The sequence below is a fragment of the Rhipicephalus microplus genome, chromosome 7 (assembly GCF_043290135.1).
Source record: "Rhipicephalus microplus isolate Deutch F79 chromosome 7, USDA_Rmic, whole genome shotgun sequence".
In the NCBI taxonomy this organism is placed as follows: Eukaryota; Metazoa; Arthropoda; class Arachnida; order Ixodida; family Ixodidae; genus Rhipicephalus; species Rhipicephalus microplus.
In genome coordinates, this window is record NC_134706.1 from 77,118,413 (window position 1) to 77,143,212 (window position 24,800).

General features: G+C 44.4%; 1 protein-coding gene across 3 annotated transcripts in view; it reads right to left on the reverse strand.

Annotated features, from left to right (window-relative positions):
• Positions 1-11,946: 11,946 nt before the first annotated feature.
• Positions 11,947-24,800, reverse strand: part of LOC142766986 (japanin-like-RA2) — a 127,711-nt gene continuing 114,857 nt past the window's right edge. For all 3 annotated transcript variants that reach the window (XM_075868201.1, XM_075868202.1, XM_075868200.1), the window contains one exon: positions 11,947-12,106. In XM_075868201.1, the coding sequence (XP_075724316.1) occupies positions 11,967-12,106 (140 nt within the window). In that variant the 3' untranslated portion in view covers positions 11,947-11,966. The remainder of the gene's footprint in view (positions 12,107-24,800) is intronic.

The following is a 24,800-nucleotide window of genomic DNA, read 5'->3' on the forward strand; positions in this document are numbered from 1 at the left end:
GTAGGATATGCTTGTCCACCTCGGGCGTGTTTGTTGATAAAGTAACTTCTCGGGTTAATTGTTTCCAGTCTGCCTTGATTCCCGAGACCCAACTCTCAATGTCCGCCATTTCTTTATCCTCAAATTCTGCCCTAGTTTTTCTAAAAGCTTCCCAGTCTGTAAGTCGAGCCAGGCCATGTCATTTCTTAACCGGGAGGGTTTCTATCTGGATGCGCAAAATGCAGTGGTCACTGCCAAGCGTTTCCCCCCGCTGTTTTCCCATCGGGCCTCCCTGACACCTTCGACGAACGCCAAGTCCGGGCACGTATCTCGGTTGATACTATTCCCCACTCGCGTTGGTTGAGTGTGGTCTGTAATGAGGCTTAGCCTTCTGTGATCAGCTTCTCTGGCCAAATCCCTGCCTTTCTGAGTTTCCTTGACATATCCCCAGCTCTTGTGCCACGCATTAAAGTCTCCAAGGATGACAAGACCCTTTTTGCCTGCTGCTTGTTCTGCCTTGCGCAGAAGGGAGCTGAAGTTGGTTTTCCGCTGGCTTGGTGAGCTGTAGATATTGAGGAGAAATATGCTTTCGTCGGTTCTTTGTTTCGTTATGATTTCAATGAGAACGTGGTCAATGTCTGTTGCATCGATGTCATGTCTAATTGCGGTGACCGTTTTGGCTACCAAAGTAGCGACCTTACTTTGGCCAAGACCCTCATAAACCGAAAAGCCAGTGAGTTTCGGTGAGCAGCCGGTTTCCTGGAGGGCGTTGATGTCTGGTGGAGTTGTGCATTTATTGATGTATTGATTCAGAAGACCTTGCTTTCGACGGATTCCACGACAGTTCCACTGCCATATTTCGAGAGTTTCCAACTTGACCGAGCATTCACGGCTGCTCGCCATACTCAGGTGATGGACGAGCGTAGGGTTTGCCTCTGGATTTCATGGCCGTGAGTTGCACCAGACGTTCTCTATCCTTGCGCCCCTCATCTTGGATGTTAGATATGAGGTTGCCAAGATTTGCTAGGGCATTTTTTATGGCAGCCATGGTAGTTGTGAATTCCTGGCGCCCTACGGTGGCTGTCAGCGTTAAGTCTGATTGGGGGTTAGCATTGGTTTGTCCTGTTCTCAGGGCCTTCAGTTCATCTATGAGATCGTTTAGTTTCTGCCGGAGTTCGGCGTTTTCTGCCCTGAGTGTCTGAATAGTCTGCCTTAAATCTTTTGCTTCGTCGTTGGGTGGCGCACTGCCATTCTTACCGACTATTACTGTCTGTGTATTCATGCTGTTTGGAGGAGTGGGAGAGGCAGAGAAAAAAGGCAGTTTCCTGCTCACCATACCGTCGTCTTCCTTCCTGGTGGAGGGTTTCTTCTGCTGCTTTTTCTTGTTTTCTGGAGCCTGGCGGGTCCTGGACGCCGATCTCGACCATGACCGTGGTTTCGATGCTGACCGGGACCTGGATGGTGAGCTTCCATCCCTGCTGAACCAGCGTTTCCGGGCCCGGCCGCGTCCATCGGCGCTTTGTGCTCCGGCGGCCGTCCCCTCTTTTGTTCTTGGTCGTGAGCTTCTCGGTCTCCTGAGGCGTTCTTTGCACTCCTTTGCCCGCGTAGGTTGCGCTTCCTTGCATAGTGCGCACCGGGGCTCACAGGTGTGTCCGTCCTCTATGACTGGCTCGGTGCAATTTGAGCAGACAACAGCGTCTGGTGTTGGGCATACGTCTGCCCTATGCCCAGGCTTGAAGCATATATAGCAAACTTGCCGCGATGATCGATAGAGGTAGCACCGTGTTTCACCACCGTAGTAGTAAACATAGCGTGGGACGATCTTGCCCTCGAAGGTAATGATGGCACTTTGGGATTTTCCAAGCATTCTTGTGTAAAGTATTTTCACTCCTTGGGTACGCACCCGAAGATGGGCTAGTACTTCGGTTGGCGTGGTCCCGGCGTCCAGTCCGTGAATCACACCCTTGCACGAGTTGTCCGGCGCGGCTACGTAAGCCATCACTGCAAAGTCTTTTACACCAAAACGTAGACTTCGAAGGCTCTGCACAATGTTGGTGGTCTCCATGCTTGGCGTGCTGATTATGGCGATGTTGGATCCATTGCGCAGCCGTATAAACAGGTTGCCTCCGTTGCAGATGTCTGGGTTACCACATGCCATATTTATAGCGCGCGCCATCTGATGCGTGCTTAATTGACTGATGTTGAGCCCATCCCTCGGTCTAACAATGACCTTGAAGTCGCTTTTCGGCAGTGGAGGCAGTTTCTCTTTTTGAAGAGGATTCCCTTTCTGTTTAGGTTGGCTCGACGCTGATTTGTCTACCGCTTCGGCCCCGGTCTCCGGAACGGCGATCAGCCTTGAGTTGTGGTACGTTGCAGTGCACCATCCCCCGTTGTCAAAAGGCTTCTTTAGCGAGACGCTGGTAGCATTTTCTCCGCCTTGAGTTTTTTCTTTGATTGATGTCATGACTGCGGTTGACGCAGCCGCGTCGTCGTCAGCCATTCTCGCGCGTTGCGCGGAAACGCGAGTAGCGTTTCTTCGAGCCAACGGCCGGACGCCGCTTAGGCTTAGAGCAGCGTTCTTCGCCTTGGATCTTCAAACAAGCAGATTTTCAGGAAATATGGACTTACGGTTAAAAACCGGTTATCAACCGACTGCGCTTGATTAGTAGAAAACGGTCCAGTACTTCATAGGTGGCGGCAATGAGGTTTTCCGGGTGAGATGAGGCCTCGAGGCGGGAGCTCACGCGATGCACGTTTGCTTCGACTGGCTTCCTAGCGTCGTCCTACCCTATGGTAAGCCGCACAAAATTTAGCTGTGTTGCAACTATGCAAGACTACAAGATTCCAAAGGAAACGCGTTCGTCGGTTTTTCTGTGTACCTCTTCAAATTCCCTTCCTCAGCGACCGAGGTGAAAGTGCAGGAACGCTAGAATCTGCAAGCAAAGCAAGACGCGAACGCGAGCGTCTGTTGGTGGTTTGCGGACCTGGCATTTCCCGCGACCAATGTGGCGACCACTACGGATACCGATGAAACGCAGAGTGTGAATGCACGCAGGACCACACGTTTGACTTCTCATAGCATTCGATTGGTGTAGTGCGCTTCGACTACGAGTATAAGCGAGCATACTCAAGTTAACCAGCTTTCCCTCGCGTTACCCTGCGCAGTGAACGAAGCCTGATCCAAGTTTTTACTGCGCAAGTTGTCCTGTTCACTTTGCCCAAACTGCGGTTCGTCACTTGAATAAGTCAATAATTTCGCGAATCATGCGGCGATATACTCAATCCACTTGCAACACAACGGGTACTCACCTCACAAGTACGAGGAGAAGTAGTCAGCCCCAAGAAATCTCGCTTCACTTGTGTTATTCAGCGTTTCCGTTGTCTAGAGGAAGTCGGGAAGTGGCACAGTCTCCAGAATGTTTCGCATTGCAGCACGCAGCACTCTGGCATATACACTCCAAAGTCCTTGTAGGTGCGCTTAGCGTGAGAATAGTGTCGTAGCTGATGCTAGGCCTACGGTGTAGTCAAACGCAGCTCATTCCGCAGCTTGAACACCCGCGCAAACATGCAGCTGGTGCAGTGCAGCAGACCAGGAGCGCCTGGACGCGCGAACCAACTTGGTGCTTGTCGCCGTGGTAACCGGGACTGGCAACTTTGTGTTTAAGCGGGCGGCGGCAAGTGGTGGGTCAAAGGCTAGCACCACCCTAAAATACGGAGACGCGCACACATGAAGGCTTCCTAACTTGGCTCGACGTGCTCGTTTGCCTTCGCTGTACACTCTAAGGAAGCGCTTCCGAAATAAAATGTAATAATTTTCTCGCACAGAACATCAAATAAACGCTTTGTTCACTCTATCCACACGCAATCCTATCGTCTTTTGACGACATCTACAGTAAAACATGCAGATACGGGGTCATTTTTTCTATGATTTCTTTCTTGCGTTTTCATACATTTTCATACGTATATATATATATATATATATATATATATATATATTTATATATATATATATATATATATATATATATATATACGGTGCATGACGCCGACGCCAGCGACAAAATCCAGCCGACAGTCTGCACATATTTGCTATCGGTATGAGAGCAAAAGTACTGCGTCCTAAGGACAAAACGCAACACTATGGAAGGGCTGTGCACTGCAAAGTACAGTAGAATAAAAAAAGCTGTGACTCTTTTTGAAGTGTCCTGTCTTGCCTCACACAAAACTATGAAGGCTCACAGTGGCTTTTTGTGGGTCAGAGACGACGGATTTCAAAGCGGGCAGCCATGATTCTCTTAAGAAATGTAAAATGACTCTTATCCGAAGTATCACATCAACGCTTCTGAGAGCTGTCAGATGTTTCAGGCTGGCAACACACCTACGCGGGTCAGGCCACACCAATCGAAGCGTCAAGCGACTCTACCACTATCCTAGGGTACTTATTTGACCCATGCTCTTCTTTTCCGTGACTTGTGTTGGAAATAAAGAAGTACTCATTTTACAAAATGCAATATAAATTACCGTCGCGCCGAGTGATGGAGAATAATATTAGTCTCATTTTATCTATATTTTAATAAAACTCGTCAAAATAGTACCTTTTTACAACAGAGTAATGTAGAAGTCAAAAAAATGCTTGGTAATTTAAGATGAGCCGGTTGAGGTATTCATGCTTTATGTACTTGTCTGAGCATACCCAGCGAAAATGTGTGACTATCGTGTGCACTGTGTGATGTATTGCAAAATAGACTGTAGATATTTATTCACGTTGACATGTATTTCTTATGAATAATTGTAATAATTGTGACGGATGGGGGCATTGGAATAGTGACTTCACTGTAGTCACTCTTCTTTAGTATGAGCACCCCTGAAGATTGACACCTGAAAAGTACGTGATAGTATGACGAGGAAACATACTCGTATTAAGAGGTTGAAAAAGCTACAGAATAAGTAATGTACAGAGACATGGCGAGGCTTCACAAGAAACGAACAAATACAAACAAATATGAGAACAGAGGTTGCAAACAGAGGCTGCAACCTCTATAACAGAGGTTGCGAACGGTGGCTTTTTCGGTTATAAGAGAGGTTGCAAACGGTGGCTTTTTTTAAAATCGCCCACGGCGACAAACTTGCAGCCCAAAATGATTTGTGCCTTTTCGAAACAACAACCGCAATTGGTTTAGGCTCCTTTTGGGTGGATGCCACTCTGCTCCCTTTCTATGCCGTCTTGCCCAACGAAACATTATGTCTAGAACCGACTGCCTCGTTGACAGAGCGAACACTACTGTCGAGCTTGCCACCAGGAGCAGTGAGATATCAGACACCAGCGACAGCTTCGTTTCCACAAGGACAGCTGTAAAGTGAAGTAAAAGACGCGAGAAGCAACCTGGTAGAGTGGGAACAACCAAGACATATACCGTGGCTATTTGTTTTCAGAACCACTGTTTGTTCAACCAACTGTTACCCATGTTTAACACACCTGAGACTAGTGTTTCGTATTAATAAACTATGCAAAAACGCATATTTTCTAGTGAAAGAACGCGGGAAGCTGGTTTCGCAATAGGGTACGATGAAGCACGAAGAAAAAGAACTTCTTTTCAGAGTAATCGCTTCGAAATTTGCTTTCAGAATATGCGCGAAATTGCACAGGCATATTTCGATCCCCGAGCGCATGTTCTGGCCGTCAGAAGCACGCCGTGACCGGTTACTGACCCCGTGTATTACGATTCTAACCCATACCAAACGACCCACATAAGCACATGCGAGCATGCGGTATAGAAACCCAGCTCGCGCGGACGCTATACGTTGAGATCGGACATGTCCTATGCAAAAATGGCCGTACATATTTTTTGCAGTCTCGTCCAATCACTCGAAGATGTTGTAAGGCAAACCACCATCACTGATATATGCTGAAATGCGCAAGTTGGTCACACAATACGAAACGGAATGATTAGGATCACCTGACAAATAAAGATGAAAATGTATTTCATACGTTGAGATTGAATAAGTTCTATGGAAGAATGACCGTACATAGTTTTCGCAGTCCCGTACAATCACTGAAAGTTTTTGTAAGGCAAAGCACTACGGCATATTTATGTTTAATTGTGCAAAGTGGTCACACATTGTGAAAAGAAGTGATTAAGATCCACTGAAAAGAAAAGATGCAGGAGGATTTTATACGTTGAATTTGAACATATCTCATAGAAGAATAACCGTACATAGTTTTTGCAGTCCCGTACAATTACTCAAAATCGTAACGCGAAGCACCACCGCATATGTATGCTTCTTTGCGCAAGTTGGTCACACATTTAAAATGGAATGATTAGGATCGGCTGAGAAGAAAAAAAAGATGCAGGTGGATTTGGCCTGCTAGCCATCTTAAGCGAATGCACCAGTGACCGTGTGACTTGTGTCTTTGGTGAATCGATCTACAACAGTTCGCAATATTTGTTATAAAAAACTGGTGTAGTTTCATGGCCTAAAATGGCGATATGATTATTAAGGTCGCTGTATTAGAGGGCTTCGGAAATTTAGAGCAGCTGGTGTTCTCTGACGTCTGTATATACACGGGGCTTCTGCGTTTCGCCTTGATAAATATTGTTGCCGTCACTGCCGGGATTCATTCACGTGGTGTTCGGGTCAGCACTAATAACCACTTGACATAACAATATTACCCTCACTTTGTTAATATTATTACTACTACTACTAATAATAATGATATTATTATTATTAATATTATTATTATAAATTTTTTGATGTTTAAGTTCAAAATAACAAATTAATATGAGAAATACCGTAGTGCGGGGTTCCGGAAATTTCGACCACTTGGGGATCTTTAACGTGCTCCTAAAGCTAAGTACACGGGCGTAAAACATTCTCATCTCCATCGAAATTGCAGCCGCCGTGGCCCGGATTTGCATATTTATTTCTATATCTGATAACCGGCGTCATGTTAGGTTAACATCCATTGTAGTTAAGGGCCACCCACTGACCTTGAATAATGTAGCTGTGTCCAGGGCTACCACTTTGGCAAGCAAGAGTGCTACATATCAGCTTACCGCTTCTGGCATTGCCAATACCTATGTTGCTGTTATCATGGTTACGCAGCTGCACAGAATTTGTTATACAAAACATATGTGACTGTTCCGATATGTCTGTACATACAACAGTTCTAAATATTTTTGACGTCATTTTGTTAAGTTTCGCTCAATTAACAGTTAGGAACAGTCACTTTGGCTTCCCATGATTCTCATAACATTGATTCTTAAAGTACATGGGACCTGCGATTTTTTTCATTTTTAACCGCGGGAAGCGATTGTGTTTATGTATTGGCGTGTGTATTCTTTTCCTTTGTCATGACTTTTCTTCCATTAACGAAGACGGTATTGAAGACAGCCCAATGTACGTGACTGCTCCATATGTTTCGATTTGTCTTTTTCTATTTTTTTTCTATGGGCGTTCTTTCATGCATGGGCTCGGACATGTTTCCTTCTTTAAGAGCTGCCGATATCTGCGAGCCTCCTATTGCTGCAGTGCGTAGGGCCAGGATGAAGTAGGTAACCCTGCTTTACTGCTTTCTGCTGGGTAGAATGTAAAAGGCAAAACACGACACTTTGCACGTTCATGGCCTGCAGACAGTTTACCACTTGATGTTCCCGAATGGCGAAGTGAATGACCACACGCTCCGACTTCGTGAAAGTGTTAGTGCACTTGAGCATGTGCTGTTGTGCGTGCTTGTGTCAGCGTGTGTTCGAACCAGTGGCTGGAATAGGAGAGTGAAAAGCGTTGGAAGAAATAGAGACAGCGTTGCAACAGCGAATGAAGGAGCTTGCGAAGCGCGATTGACTTCAATGGCTGTGCGTTTATATCGACGTGCGGATACATGCGGTTTCGTGTGGTTGCATAATGAATATTGTAATCAAATGAGGTATATGAATTTAGCCTGACTTTTTGCTCTTTTAGGAATATGTCGTGCGTTTATCTGTCATAATTCTTTAACTGGTCATCTATGCGACATGCCAACACTTAGAAGGCGTGCGGGTTGTGCCTCCAAAAATTGAATGATTAGTAAGTTCGAGTATAGGTGACAGAGCACTCACTCTTTTCTACGCTTTTTTTTGCTAATGCGTTCACTGAAAATATTAATTTGCAGATGATAAGATTTTATGAGATGTTTCGTAAACGTACATGTACAATTTAGCAGGATTGGTTGCTGATCTGATCGTTTTATTGCTTGACGAAAAAGGTATGATGTAACAAAGGTGACAGCCAAGTGAAGACGCGAAATAAAACGGCGCGAAATGCCACCCACGTTTGTTAGTGTGATGCATCGGTTATTTGCCGTCTTTCTAGCCCCATAACGTTTTTCCTATCGTTCACAACAGTCTAATTGTAATTTTCTGCCTATGCTGCTGTTTCCATTATTACCCTTGCCTTATTATTAAGACCATCAAGAACAAAAAACTTTTCAGCCACACGCATTTTGTGCCATCGTCATACAGTGCATCAGCCAATTCTTGAATTTCTAGCTAGTGCTTAGTGCAGCACCCTGCATATATCAAGGCACTGATGCGCTTCGCAGACAGAATATTAGCAGGAGAAAGACTATAGCGCATCTATTCCACAAACAACGTGAGTCATGGACCATCCTCTAGGAGCTTGTCTGAAAGAAAACATGCCTATTCGGAGATTTGCGCAGTCAGCGTTTTCTGAACTTCATGCTACAGAACTTGAACTACAGTTCATAAAGTAGCCTCAAATAAAGCTGTAAACTAATGTCCGCTTCAAGTGTTGGAAATTCCTCTTTTTCATGTTCGGTCATTCAGAGCTCCGTTTTTTTCGGAGCGTATCAGATATAAGTGGCAATGTGCCTGCCTTCTACATTTCTAACAGCAGGTACTTTCACTTCAATAGGCTAAGATTGCTGAAGTAGCCTTACAGTACTAATACGAAAAACCTTATTCTGCGATATTGTTTTACAGCATTCACCAGACTACGAAATAACGTCACTTTGACGAATGGTCCAGCCCCAAGTGCGGCTGCTCCGTTACACTGGCGGACGCATGCTGGAACTTCAGCGATACCAGTGAGATGTATAATACTGCAATCACAGTGTGTAGCTAGCCCAAGTGCTCAATTAATTTTGCCTGCCGTGGTGGTCTAGTGGCTAAGGTATAGGGCGGCTAACCCGCAGGCCGTGGGATCGAATCCCGGCTGCGGCTGCTGCATATTCGATAGAGGTGGAATTGATGTAACCCATGGGCTCCGATTTGGATGCACGGTAAAGAACGCCAGGTGATCAAAATTTCCGGAGCCCTCCAGTATGGTGTCTCTCATAATTTTTTCACATTTTTTTCTTCTGTTTTCACACGGGAAGATCATTCTAGCATTCCTGAGTTTCCGGAACTTGATTACCCTTTCATGGCACCCGTAGATATTAACATTGAGGGCATCACTAAACTGATCAACAACCTCCAAGTTTCTACTTTAGTGGTCTAGATATATCAATTCAAAGATACTAAAAAATACAATTCTCACGTCCTCTCAAATATTATTTCACATTTTCAGACAGTCTTTGTGTACCGGTCAGCTTCCTAGGGACTGGAAAGTCGCAAAAGTTATTCACATATTTGAAGCAGGCGGTAAAGATCAGGTTGAAAATTATTGTCCCATCTCGTTAACCTCTATCAGCTGTAAATTACTTGAACATATCATTGCTTTTCACATTTACAGTCATCTTGAATCAAACAATTTTTTCAGTTCCACCCAACATGGCGTTAGGAAAGGTTTCTCTTGCGATACACAACTACTTGAATTCACGGCAGATCTACAGACTAACTTGGACATGAACAAACAGACATGTTGCGCTCTCCTCAATTTTTCGAAGGCCTTTGACCGTGTCGCCCATTGCCGTCTGATTTCCAAACTGTCTTCTCTTAAATTGGACTCCTTAACGCTAACATGGCTTCGAAATTTTCTTTCATTTCGTGAACAGCTCACATTTGCAAATAATTCTCATTCAGATATCGCAGAAGTCACTTCAGGAGTGCCGCAGGGTAGCGTCCTTGGCCCTCTACTCTTTTTAATCTTCATCAATCATCTGCTGACTAACATTTCATCCCGTATACGCCTGTTTGCAGACGACTGTGTCATTTATCGAACCATAACATCTCCCTCTGATCATGAGGCCCTTCGAGGTGACCTAGACCTCGTTTGCAGTTGGTGTAATAAGTGGTTAATGAGCTTGAACACTTCAAAATGTAAAATAATGTCGGTTTCCCGAAAAACCTCGATTTCCACTTTTTCATACAAAATTAAAATTATAAAGTATCTCGAACCACATCATACAAATATCTAGGGGTTATTATTGACTCTAAACTTTCATAGTCATTCCACATAACTTCCATTTGTTCCTAGGCATCCAAAACACTAGGTTATTTACTTTAAAATCTCCATTACTCCACATCGATCGTCCGCAAAATAGCCTATTCAACATTCGTACGTCCACAGTTAGAATATGCCTCACCAGTTAGTTCACCTCATCAAAATTATTTATTACAGATGATCGAAGCCATTCAAAACAGAGCAGCCCGCTTCATCACTCAGAATCACCAATGTCACAGCAGTGTATCTCAATTTAAACGCGAGATCGGTTTACAATCATTGGATATCCGCTGCAAGATAGCCCTCCTTGTGTTGTTTCACACGTACATTAGTAGCAGAAATCCACGCGCTTTCTCTGCACACACCGGATCGCATGTCTGCACGTATGCGAAATCAGCGCAGCTTTAAGCGTATTTTTGGCAGAACACGCGCGTTCAACTTATCTGCTTTGCCACAGGCAATCTCACTGTGGAATGATTTTCCCGACGAGATAGTTTCAGTGACTAACAACAACGCGTTCCGCGAGAAACTACTCTCTCACTACATCAGCATCATTTCATAAACATTTGTATGGAGGTACATATACTTGGTGACTGTATATTCCTTGTTCTATTACTGTTATTAGTGTCGCTGTTATGTTGCATTTATTTGTATATTTGAACTGTATACGTTCTCTTTGTTCTTTTTTTTTCTGTAAGCCCCCCTTACCCTATGCTCTAACGAGAGCCTGTAAGGTATGTTAAATAAATAAATAAATAATCATATGGTGATGTTGGAACGTCGAAAGCGACACATAAGTCAATGGTCAATGAAATTTTGCTTTCATAATCAAAGCAGGTACCATAGCGACTAAAAAGAATACTTGGTTAGGCAGTCTTATTGAAATTGGAAAAATTAGGACACATGCAAATTCAGCCAGCCCTTCCTACGAAAACAGTCAGGTATTTTTTCGTGGTTCTGCATATGAGGAGGACATGCGAAATAATCAGAGTGAAAAATACTATAAAAATTTGAGACATTATGCTTTCCAGCTGACTCCAATAGAGTTCTACTTGGTATCTAAGCTGACAATAGCGACCGTTAGTAGTAAACATCTAATTGTAACATCAACTTGCATCTCTTGTGGCTACAAATTATCATCTTGGGCTAGTTTGCTTATACCAAGTATAAAAATTATTTTCAATTAAAACAAAAATAAAATCTTAGAAACGGCCCTCATTCTCCACATGTACGTCGTAGGACTTACCTAGAACGGCCTCCCCTCTTTGGCCCAGTGGCTAACATACTACGGCTGCGGTGGCTGCATTTTCGATTGAGCCGAAAATGCTGAAGGCGTGCGTGCAAAGATTTCGGTGCACGGTAAAGAACTCTAGATGGTCGATATTTTCGGAGCACTCGACTACGGCATCTTTCATATTCCTATGGTTGTTTCAGGGCTTTAAACCACACGTATCAATCAATCTAAAATGGAAAAAGGTATGGACTGTCCGGAGAACTTCTTTAGCCATGCCAACCTGTCCGAAGCAGGTTTTTGTTTCAGTGAGCAAATTTTAATTTCTGAAGTTTCACAATCCACGACTTGAGATGTTTAGTTCAAGAAACAGGTTTTAATTTTTTTCTTTCGGGCATTCCTTTGGGTACCCGCTGTAGATTGGTTTTTGGCAAACTCCTCTGAAATAGCTCATTGTGGAGTTGTCCACGTGTTCTACAGAATCATACTTCGCCCAAAGAGAACACAGCAGTGGTTCTGTAAAAAAGTTAATTGATATTCATGTACCAAGCAGAGTTGCATATTTGTAAAAAGATGTATTACAGTCCTCGAGCATCAAGATTGTTTTACGTGTAAGCTATTCAGGCATATCCACTCCTAAATTGCGAATCCAGGCGACTCCGCTGCTATGCGTAGATAGACAAATATAGATAGATAGGTATCCAGATAAATATCTTGATAGATAGATAGACCTTTGAAAAAACGAGAAAAGGGGTCATCACCCGGAACATTCAAGTAAATCTATTCGAAAATGCTAGTTTTCTGGGGCACATACAACTTTTCATACTCAAAAATTGCTCAATGCAACAAGCACTTAAAATCTAGATATCACATGCAGGAGCGATATGTACGTGCACACATTGGGCAGTAGGCACAAAGAAAAATATACTTCCGCAAAGAGAGGACGCTTCGTAGGGGCCCTTCGGCTGAGATACTTCTCTGCTTTAAGCGCCATGAGTGGCTAGTCAGACCCAAAAATGCCTTCCACATAAATACAACAACAAAAACTTTTGTTTCCGATTATGAGATTTGAACCCGTCTCTTCAGCTCCGGAAGCGAGTGTCCGTACCATTAGGTTACACAACCATGCTTCCGCAAAGTGAATAAGTGTACAGTGCATCCAAAGCACATGAATTTGCACCCTTTGTGCAAAGTAAATGCAGAGACAACACTTTCTAGTGTGACTTAACGAATTTTTCTGATAAAGAAATAAACGTCCTCCACGAGAAACAATTTAGAGTGGATGTGAAAAATTGCATGATTCAATAAATTTCGCTTTGCAGAATTTGATGCCAATCTTGGGTTTTTGTCGTCCTTCGGAGGAGGGTATTATATGTCTTCAAAAAAGAATAAGAGTGAGCATGGGTATGCTACCTACTGGTTGGTCAGACCCTTTCTTGCTGGGCCGCAAAAAGGCTTGAGTGGTCACTCTTTATACAATATCTTTCTCTGTGGTAGGCATGCATATCTAGACAGCAGGGGCCCATAGCATGAATTCGAATTTCACGCACGGTGCGCCAAAACTTCATCACTGCAGTTCTATTTGATTTGTGGACTGCGAAGACCATAGGTCATGCCACACGCTTTTTTTTCCGCAGCGTAATCTGCAGTCATGCCAAGTGGCAAGCTTCTTCGCCAAACTGGATAACTTTTAGACGTCAAGCTCGAGCAATTCTTCCTTAGAATATGGAACCATTGCTTTGAACGCTGTCTGGAAAGCACATCAGTAGAAAAACATAAAAATTGTGAAAGAATGTCATGTTTGTTTAATGACACTGTCAAATATTTATTTCATACACAAATGGAGTCCTCGTGTCATGTATTGAGCCACTGTCTTGCAAGGAGAAAGCGAGTAGTCGTGCTGGTTCCTTGGTTGAAAATATTCGCAACGTTGATCAATCAAGACAGCGGCCCCAGGACGTCTAGAACACTCACAAGTGCGTGAGAGTTCTTAAGGCAGCCTTAAGGCAGCCTTCTTAAGGCTGCCTTAGACTCTCTTAGACTCTCTTAGACACTCTTAAGGCAGCCTTCAGACTCTCGCTTTTTATCCCGTCGCGGGATCCAATCCCGGCTGCGGCGGCTGCATTTCCGATGGAGGCGAAAATGTTGTAGGCCCGTGTGCTCAGATTTGGGTGCACGTTAAAGAATCCCAGGTGGTCTAAATTTCCGGAGCCCTCCACTACGGTGTCTCTCATAATCATATGGTGGTTTTGGGACGTTAAACACCACATATCAATCAATCTTGCTTTTTATATATGTATATTCCTGAAATACCCATTGAAATTGCCGTTCAAAAGTGTTTTGCGTACGTATACGTAAAAAAAAAAGCTTGATCAGGACAGAGAAAGTTTGCTTCACCTTTATCAAATATTCATAGTGCGCTTTCCCCAATTTTCTGTAAACTAAAGAAACATTTAACTGAGCAAAACTGAGTGTATCAGTAAAAATAAGTGAAAGACGAGAATTCGGCAATTCTTTTCAGTAGTCCAATTTTGTATTGGCACAGGGATGGCAGATGCGGCTCTTTAGCGCAAATTTGGTTACTTTCTCAACCTGGTGGCGGCAGAAAACTGGCTTGGCTACTTTACTCATTTATGATCACTTTTTGTGCCTTCAGCTTGAGCAAGGTCATCAATATCTCGTGATGTCGCAGCAGCTCATGTTCAAATGTATGGCAGCGAAAGCTCTCAGTCAAAGCATGCGTAGAACTTTTGAAACTTGAGCTGTGTACCTTCAATACGTAAACAAAAAATATTAATAGAAAGGATAGCATAGCGGCCTATAAAAAGTGAGATTCAATGCTGGCCATCATAAAATAAAGAATTCATTGTTTCCACTCAAAGCCGAAGCAAAGCTACAGCAAGACAAATGTAATAAGACTAAAATAATTAGGAACCATACAGAAGGCTTTGGTCGGTCACATTGTTTGTGTAGTGTTCAATGCTTTTTCCTTCCTTTGACTATTACGCCGACGTCAATTTTTTTCCTTGGCGTGCCAAGACGTCGGGAAAAAACTACGAGGGCTCGGCACCTTACAGGTACGAGGTTCCTTTATGAAAGACTTGGATAGTACGTGACCACTACGGTGGTTGGTATCCATTGCCACGACTCGCATGCTTGTCCAAGTGTGTCAATCCTAAAGAGTGATACAACATGACACTGTAAAAAGCCAAGGGGTTTACAGGCCGGTACGTTTGTGCATTCATAACCGAGAACGGCTCCAACGAGCTCCGCAGCAGTGAATGACGTTGCAGCTGAGAGCAAGGACCTTCACTTGGAATAAAATCTTTTCGACGATAAAACGTCAAGTTATAACCTATATGATGAATAAGGCATAGGGGAAGATGACTCACTTACGTTGGTTACGTATAAGAAAAAGCAAGCTGAGGGCATCTCAGTCGTCTCTTGTCCAACAAAAAAAGGTGCTCTGTTCTGGAAAGTGAACGCCGATCGAGTGTCAGCCAAAGTAGTTTCCGCTGTTAAAGAAAAAGCGCAGTCATTCTTAACGACCACAGATATGGAAGCTTCAGGTTCAGCGTTGCTTCCTTAGCTTCAGCAAAGCGTATTCTGATGCATTCGAATGTAGGTGGCTTGGAAGGGAAGCCATTTATCCCAGAGTCATTCACTCGGAACGTTGGGAAAGTAAAGCATGTGCCTCTGAGGTATTCAGACGAACAACTCCTAGAGTACTTAACAGATACAGCAGATGTATCGGTGCGGTGGCGAATAAAATATTATCTTCGGGAAAATGGAGCTGTAACGTCGCGTCCAAATCACACAGTAATTATGACTTTCCGAGATGACCGCCCAATTCCAGGAAGAGTCTACTTAGAATTCACCAGGCACCCAGTGGAGGAATCTTTTGGTCTAGCACTTCGGTCAAGCATAACTGCCATCGATTCGGAGACATGGCGAAAAGTTGCCGTAACACACATCGGTGCAGGATCTGCTCAGATCACCACCATTAGAAGCGTAGGTCAGTTCTTGAGCCTAAGTGTGCAAGTGCACAGGTAATGACGCTGCCTCATTATCAGGCTCCCCGCAAAGAAAAGCTGCGGCGAAAATGCACCGGTATGAGTTTTCTACGAAATAAATCAACGTACCAATGTACCTTCTCCATAGCCAAATATTGTTCAGTCAGTGCGTGATCTACCAAAGCGCACACCACAACAACAGCCAAGAAACACACCAAGAGAACCGCGAACAGCACACCCGTGCGACCACTCACAAGTCCATTGAAGTACACCAACCTACGCGTCGAAGCTGCGAACGCCTACGCGACCTCAGTCGCAAAGTATATGAACTGACAGTGCCAGTGTTCACCCAAGCTACAACATCCAAACATCACGCCATTCTCAGAAAGCCTCAGAGATAATACCATTCAGTGGTGACAGTGCCTCTACATCACTCAAGCAATCGATACTGCCAATGCTTTTCGCAGCACTTAAAGCAATCCTGTCTTCTCTATTGGACGCAAACAACCTACCTGCTGCCTCTGGAAGCACTATTGTGTCAATTATTTGGGTTGAACCTGCGATAACTAACATATCAATAAGCACTCTAATGATATCTTTATATTGCAGTGGAATGCCAAAAGTCTTCAAAAGAAGTGTGCTGACTGCCGTAAACTTTTTTTACAATAAACATTTCCAATACTTAGCATCTAAGAGACAGGAATGAGTGACAATTTTCGCCTACGTTAAATATAAGTCATCCCGTGGAAGTGGTCCTAGCAGAGAGCATGTGTGCGTCAGAAAAGACCTACCGTCTTACCAAGTTCACTTAAATGATTTAGACTTTCCTGAACTCGTCACTTGTAAAGTATCTTTCGGCGAGCAGTTCAAAACAGTGATTATTAGTTACCTGCAGCCTTCAAGCCTAATTTTGGTGGAAAAGCTAACGAATATCTTCAATATTTCTCATTATTATAAATTTGTATGAGAAGAATTTATTGAGCACAACATAATCTAGGGTTGTGATCGATGTGATGCACGCAACAACGTTGTTGAGTGCGCCGCAGACAAATTCAGTTTGACTATTTTAAATGACAGCTCCCCAACTTTTCTCTGTTGGTATAATTACTCGAGTTCCATAGTTGTTATCAAGTGTTCCCAAAGTCTAGTGAATGCTGTGGGATGGACAATGGATCTGGAAAAACGTGGGGATGATGATTTTCCTATCCTTATACATCACTCCTAATTCCGTATTGACATCACGCGCTACAGCCAACTGAAGAAATGAAAAGCATTTCACTTCCGACTAGCCAACCATATTAGTGAACTTGCGACAGTTCAAAGCTTTACTGAGCTTTTGCAAGATAATTCGAATAATTGTACAAAAATTCCCGATTCTAGAGACTATGCTGCCCTTGATGAAGACTATGAACGTCTAAGTGCCATCAGACGACCTCCGATAGGGCATATCAACGCCACAGAAGTTTCGGAGCATACATCGATGCGCAGAAAATTGACAGTGTAATGCGCAGACGATGAGAAAAACGTTCACGACGCTGGCGTCGTGCAGTTTATCGCGAAGGCTGGCGGACCACCAGAGGAAGAGGATGAAACGTCAGCAAGCACGACAGAAGAAACGAGGTGCTTCAGGAATAGCAGAGTCAAACTGGCTTCTTATATGTGGAATAGGGCCTCTTTTAACTACATCGAATGATTTGAGTGCTTATAAGGCTGCTCCACGACATATCCCACTCCTCATCCCAATTTCGGTGCTGATCGACCCAAAATGGACCGACCGATGGCTACGAGTGGCCTGGAAGATGTGGAGAAGATCAAGGCGAAGCGGAATTTGTGACAAGTCCTGAACAGCCGCATCTTCAATGAAGCGAGTGCCTTATTTCGCAATGAATCCGCGACGCATGAGCAGCTTGGTTTCATTCACGAGAGGCTGAAAACAGGCAAAGACGAGCTGAAGATCAACTCTGATTTGGAAACTCTCATCTCAGACGAGGACTTTGAAGCCGAGTACAAGACAATTTTCAGATACGAGGACAGCGCGATTCGTATCCTGCCTAGCTACTCCACAGTCCACAGGCAGCCAGGCATTTCGAGTACACAAGTAGGAGATGGATTGGTGATGGCTACCCATACATTCACTTCACGACTGACAGGACGGAAACCAAATTACCGAAGCTCACTATTGCGTCCGTCTATGAGGATGTTCGTAAATGGACGAAGTTCTGGGAGGCGGTTGCCCAGCTTGTTGATAACAACGCCGCTTAGACAAAGACGAAGAAGCTCCATTATTTGCAGCAGTTTTTGAAGGGAGACTCCACTTAACTGGCGGCTAGTCTTAGAGCATCACACTTAGAGTATTGTCCCGAGACGTCGTGGTCCTATGTCACCGTACTTGTGCCGCACAAGGGGCTATGGACCACGCTGCTGATCCTTTGGGCCTTAAGAGTCTACTAACCATCCTTTCAATCAATATAGAAAGCCTCGAGAAGAGTGACTATAAGGATGGCAGCAGGCGAGATAGCGGTCGTCAACATTCTTCAAACAAGCTAGCCCAGAGTGACAGCTGGGACTACCTGACTTCATCTGTTCTACTGACGAACTCCTTTGGATAACTCGAAGGTGAAAGAAAGATTTCTGTGTTTCGCACAACGAAGCGTCACTCCACGGAAGCGTGTCCTACCGACATGTCTTTGACACAGAAGAAACAAGTGCTGTCCGACGATAAAGATTGTTTCACGTGAAGAACGAAAGGCCACATGGGGCGTGACTGCAAATGAAGAGTTTCTTGCTTGAAGTGCAAAATCCGACATGCCTTCAGCATGTGTAGTACACGGAAGATTACTCGAAACTCATACCAAGGCCTCACCAAAGACCATGTGAGCAAACTAAATGAGCACGCAAATAAGAAGAAAAGCGTAAAGACGTCAGAACTAAGGAAGACATCAGCAGTTGATGATCGAGAAGAGGCAAGCTTTCCTAGCTCCCCACAGGGGCGTCTGTGCAAGCAAGCGTTTGGTGTATAGTGACACCATGGACCATAACGAACGGGGGGGGGGGGGTTCGACTCCCTTCCACGCCTAGCTGTGCGTGGCTTTGCCATGTCCGGGGAAAAGGGGATCTTGGGGGTTGAGCTGACGCAGGGTGGTTGGATCTTTAAAGCCCCCCCCCCCCCCCCGCCGGTAGAGGCAACCCACCCCTTTGGCCCGGTTTCACGTAAACGGCACCCCTGGGCTGTCCCACCCAGGGGAAATCGGCAGTCGCCTTTTCCTATCTGCTTCTCCCTACATCTTTGCCTTTATCTCTTATTTTTTATCTGTCCTGTTTTCTACTCTCGTTTGTTTACTTCCAAACTTCCTGGCGGCTAGGGCGAACCCTGTGCAAATAGCCTACCTTGGTCTAGGCACATTGGGTTATAGTAGCGTTGTACGGCTGGCGTCTGCAGGTTTTAGCATCCACAAACTTGTAGCGTCCCCTTGTTCGGCTCCTTGGTTGGTGGCCGCCAACGCTTCTTAAGAAAGTTAAACTGGCATGCATAGAGCTTTTCCCTTGTTAAGTGATCGTACGGCCTTAAAGCGCGTATGCACCGAAAACTTAGCCTTTTTCAAGCGATCAAATGAAAACTTCTCCTATTTTCATGCTATACGTATTGAGAAAAGTGGCAAGCAAGCCAGAACTGTATCCTCCTTTGTAGTAGCCAGGTGTCTTACAGAAACTCCTGGGTCTGGGTACAAAATTACCAAAATGACCAGCGGATACCACCTCTTCGAACTCCGAGACAATTTGAGAAGCTACAGAATCTTTCAACTTCTAGTGATACTCTGATCACTTTAACACCACACAGATCAATGAACACAACTCGTGGAGTGGTATCTGATACTGATTTGCTTTGCCTGACCGAAGCATAACTTCTGAAGGATTACAAGACTCAGAATGTGACCAATGCACAGAGGATTATCTTCAGAAGAGACAACAAGCAAACACCGACAAAACACCTTACACTCGCGTTCACCTCCAGTAATCTGCCATAAGCTATTCAAACTGGGTTCACGAAGACTTCGATTAGACCATACATACCTAACCCAAGTGATTGTTTTAAATGCCAGAGGTATGGCCACGGCTCACAAAGCTGTCGTGGTCACCAAACTTGTGCACTATGTGGAGTGTCAGGCCAAAAAAGAAACAAAGATCGTCGAATTAAAAATAAAGATAACATCACATTCGAAGAAGCAAGAAGAAGAGTGTCGCCATTTTATGGCGCTACATATGCTGATGCGGCGCGTCAGGGGGCAACGCTGCCCCAGCTCTCGTCAATCCTTCGGCCAGTGCACAATGAGTCGTCGGCTGTGGCACCAGCCCCCAAGACGGCAGCAGTTCAGTCTACTCCGCCTCCTAGCGAATCGAGACCGGAGACTCCAGGGTCCTCTGGTCTCAAGGCTTCACCTCTCCAGGCGAGGCCTGAAATCCAAACCACCACATCGCATGTGCCGGTATCCAGTGCCTCTGAGGAGGCAATCGATAGAACGCTACACTTGGTGCTTAAAGAGTGGCCGGCTCCTTGAAGCGCGCCAAAAAAGCCAATAACGGGGCCGGACGACCGTCCTGCCACCTGAATTAACAAGTTCATTTCAACACAGGATACTCTTTACAGACACCAGCATCTTTTTTCAATATGCAGACAAAAATATTACAGTGGAACATCCGAGGCCTTCTTCGAAACCTCGATGGCTTACAATAACTCCTCCATGAACACAATTCTAGAGTTCTGTGTGTACAAGAGACACATTTAAAATGAACAAACACAAACTCTTTACGTAACTACGTATTCTTCCGAAAGGACAGAAATGATGCCACGCCGCCATCCGGTGGTGTAGGGGTTATAGTTAGTCAAGAGATACCATGTACACAATTACTCCTTCAAACTTCCCTCGAGGCGGTGGCTGTCCGAGCAGTTATTCTAAGCAATTTCGTCACTGTCTGCTCTTTGTACATACCTCCGCACCACCGTCTTGAAAAATGTGAATTCCAGTCTTTAATAGACCAACTACCTGAAGCTTATCTGGCTCATGGGGACCTGAACGCACATAGTGGTCTGCGGGGTGATTCTCGCTGTGATGCGTGAGGTCGTCTCATGGAACAGTTCCTCTATTCATCAGGTGCTTGTCTGTTGAATAGGAAAGAGGTTGCATATTATAACCTTGCTAACGAAACTTACTCTTCCATAGACCTCAGTATCGCATCTCCTTCACTTGTACCATGTCTCCAGTGGAAAGTAATAAATTATCCATACGGAAGTGACCATTTTCCTTTAGTTTCCACTACACCAACATTATATGAATGTCCTCCACATGTTCTCAAATGGCTGGTAAACAAAGCCGACTGAGAACAGTTTCATAACATTACTCACTTAAGTTGGACAGACATATGCGGGTTAGGCGTAGATGAAGCTGTGCAGTACTTCACAGGTTTTTTTAATGACGCAGCAGCCAAGTGCATCCCACAAACATCTAGACTGCGCGGCAAGAGACGTGTGTTATGGTGGAACATTAACTGTCAAAATGCGTGAAAGGAGCAGAATATAGCATGGAGGTTTCTGTGGAGCTCTCCAACAGTAGAAAACCTTGACAGCTTTAAGAAAATAAAATCTCAAGGCAGGAGAACGCGTCGGGAAGGGATCGCATGCACGCGTGAATTGATCCCTTGATTGTGTGCATGCAATTCCTTGATTCACGCGCGAACGCGTGAATCAAGGAATTGCATGCACACACTTTCAACTCCAACCATCCCTTGAGGCAGGGGCTATTTGAGCTGTGCTTTTCGACAAACTGATCACAATTTGAACTTTTTTATGTACCTCCAAGCTATCACCTACAAAAACATGACTTAAAGTCCTTAATTGATGAACTTCCATAAACTTTTGTTTTCCTTGGAAACTTGAATGTGCATAGCAGGCTATGGGAAGACCCTCGTTGTGACGCCCGAGGTCGACTGATTGAACAGTTCCTTCTTTCATCGAGCGCGTGTCTCCTGAATCGAAAAAAACCAACCTATTATAACCTCGCTAACAATACATATTCCTCTACAGACCTAAGCATAGTATCTCAATCGCTTGTGCCTCTACTTCACTGCAAAGTCATCACTAATCCCTACGGAAGTGACCATTTTCCCATGGTTTTTAGCACATCTGAAACAACTGAATGCCCGCCACAGGTTCCCCAATGGCTAATAAGCAAAGCCTAGTGGGAAATATTTTATACCATCACTCATTTAGGTTGGCGCGACAAATGCACTTTAAGCATTAATGCGGCTGTCAACTACTTCACGGCGTTCCTGATTGATGCAGCAACAAAATGCATCCCACAAACGAATGGACACCCTAGAAAACGACGTGTGCCTTGGTGGAACTCTGGGTGCCAGAATGCGCGCAAGCAGCAAAACAAAGCTTTGAGGTTGCTTCGGAACTCACCGACAGCTCAAAATCTTGAAATATTTAGGAAAATGAAGTCTTAGGTCAGGGGAAGATGTCGGCAGGCCAGAAGAGAAAGTTAGCAGAAGTTTTTATCAGTTATCAGCACGTATACACAGGAAGCTAAAGTCTGGAACATGGTTAGTAGGGTAGCGGGAAGACAAGCACACACACTCCCACTTGTAAACACACAAGGTGACAATATGGAAGATCAGGCGAACTTCCTCAGTGCACACTTCGAGCGGGTGTCCAGCTCGTCACACTATACTGACGCTTTCCTAAAATACAGAACAAAAATTGAAAAACTAAAACTCGAACACAAATGTACAAGATACGAGGGATAAAACCAAGCTTTTAGCTTAGCTGAGCTTCAAACATCACTGAACTTCTGCAGTGATTCCTCTACAGGTTCTGACCGTGTGGTTTACGAAATGTTAAAAAACCTACCAATCGAAACGCAAAAAACCTTACTTTGTTCGCACAATGCTATCTGGTTCTGTGACGCTATCCCTACTTCCTGGAAAGAGGCTATTGTTATTCCCAGTTTGAAACAGGGCAAGGACCCTTCAGTTTCGAGTTATAGGTCCATAGCGCTCACAAGCTGCTTATGCAAACTGCTCGAAAAATTCATAAACTGCCGACTTGTACATTTCCTTGAAACGAACAATTTGCTCGACTCATTTCAGTGCGGGTTTTGAGAGAGTAGATCCACCACCGACCATCTTGTTCGTATCAAGGCACAGATCAGAAACGCTTTAGTTCATAAGCAATACTTTCTCTGTGTGTTTTTGATATCAAAAAGGCATACGATACAACGTGGCGCTTTGTAATACTAAGAGACCTGTCCCACCTTGGTGTGCGTGGCAGAATGCCTACTATATTCGAAAGTTACGAGTCAAACTGGACTTTCCGAGATCGATTAGACAGCGTTTTTCCCCAAACGTTTGTTCAAGGTACAGGCATGCCGCAAGGTGGTGTACTTAGTTGCACACTTTTTATCATCAAATTGAATTCTTTGCTCTTGTCCATCCTTCGTCCTATGTTTTATGGCACATATGTCAATGACGTCCAGCTTGGCTTTAGATCTTGCAATCTGGCCACGTGTGAGCACCAGGTTCAGCTTGGTTTGAACAATGTCTCCGATTCGGCTCAAGAGAACGGGTTCCGACTGAATGCACAGAAAAGCACGTGTGTCTTGTTCTCCGGGAAGAGAGGCATTCATCCTGAACCCGATATTCAACTGCATGGGTAAAGTCTTTTCGTTAATATCGAACACAAAGTCTTAAGCCTAATCTTATACACCAAGCTAACCTTGATAGCACACATCAAATATTTAAAAAAACAAGTGCATAAAAGCTATGAACGTTATAAGAGTGTTCTCGCACTACGTGCGGAAGCGACAAGAAGTGTTAATGAATTTGTATAAAAACCTCGTACGTACCCGCCTAGACTATGACGCAACAGCATATCAGTCTGCGACACCTACTTCCCTTAAAATGCTTGACCCTGTTCATCATCTAGACGTCCGTCTCTCCATTCTGCTTTTCGCACTAGCCCCGTTGAAAGCCTGTACGTAGAATTGAACGAATGGTCGCTCCACCTACAGAGATGTTACACGTCCTTTAAATATTATCTTAGTGTAAATGCAGACAAGGATCACCCATCACATTCCACAAATAATGACATGTCAAGCCTGCTGTGTTTGAGAAATGGCCTTCTATGAGACATCGCTACTCACTCCGTGTGAGGGGCCTAGCAAAGGAAACCGGTGTGCCACTTGAACACCGTTTGATGGCTCCTGCACCATACCTTTCACCGTGGCAATCGCAGACAATAGATTGCGACGTGTCTTTCTTGAAGGTTTCGAAGCATGCACCAGTCCCATATATCCAAACATACTTCCGAGAACTACAACAAAAATACACATGTCCTGAGTTCTTAATGGATGCCTCAAAGTCTGACACTTCTGTCTCGTGCGCAGCCGTCGGCCCATCCTTTTCGGAAGCCGGCGTTCTGCACTCTGATTCAAGCATTTTCACCGGCGAAGCTTTTGCACCTCTCACGGCCGTCAAACACAACAAACAAATAAAACTACAGAAGACAGTAATATATACAGTTTCCCTCAGCATAGTAAAAGCTTTGAAAACTCTTAAAAAGCACAAGAACCCTGTTCTTGTCTCGCTTTGTTCGCTTTTATGCACAGTCTACTCATCTAAGCAGCATATTTTAGTCTTCTGGGTGCCAGAACACCGCGAAATTCAAGACAACGCTCTGGTGAACCAGCTAGCTTGAACCGCCAACAAAACGGCTTCCAATACATCGATACCAGTTCCTCCACTCGACTTGAAAACGAAGGCTAAGGGGCTACTGACAAAGCACATGGGACACACACACAGGTAATAAATTGCATGTCATCAAGCCGCAACTTGGTCATTGGCCACCAGTATCAAAATCATGACACACAGAAGTAATCCTTACAAGGTTGAACAACAGGACATACACACAAAACACATTCATTTCTTTTGTCTGGGGGCGATCCACCTTTGTGTGAAAGATGTGGAGAAGCACTCACCGTACTTCACATTCTAATCCAGTGTAAAGAATTAGACACGCTGAGAAGACAACACATTCTATTACCCTACCGACAACAGATACCGCTTCATCCTGCAATGTTCGTCAGTAGCGAACACTTATTACTTTTTACTCATAAATCATTGTTAGCTTTTTTGAAAGAAAT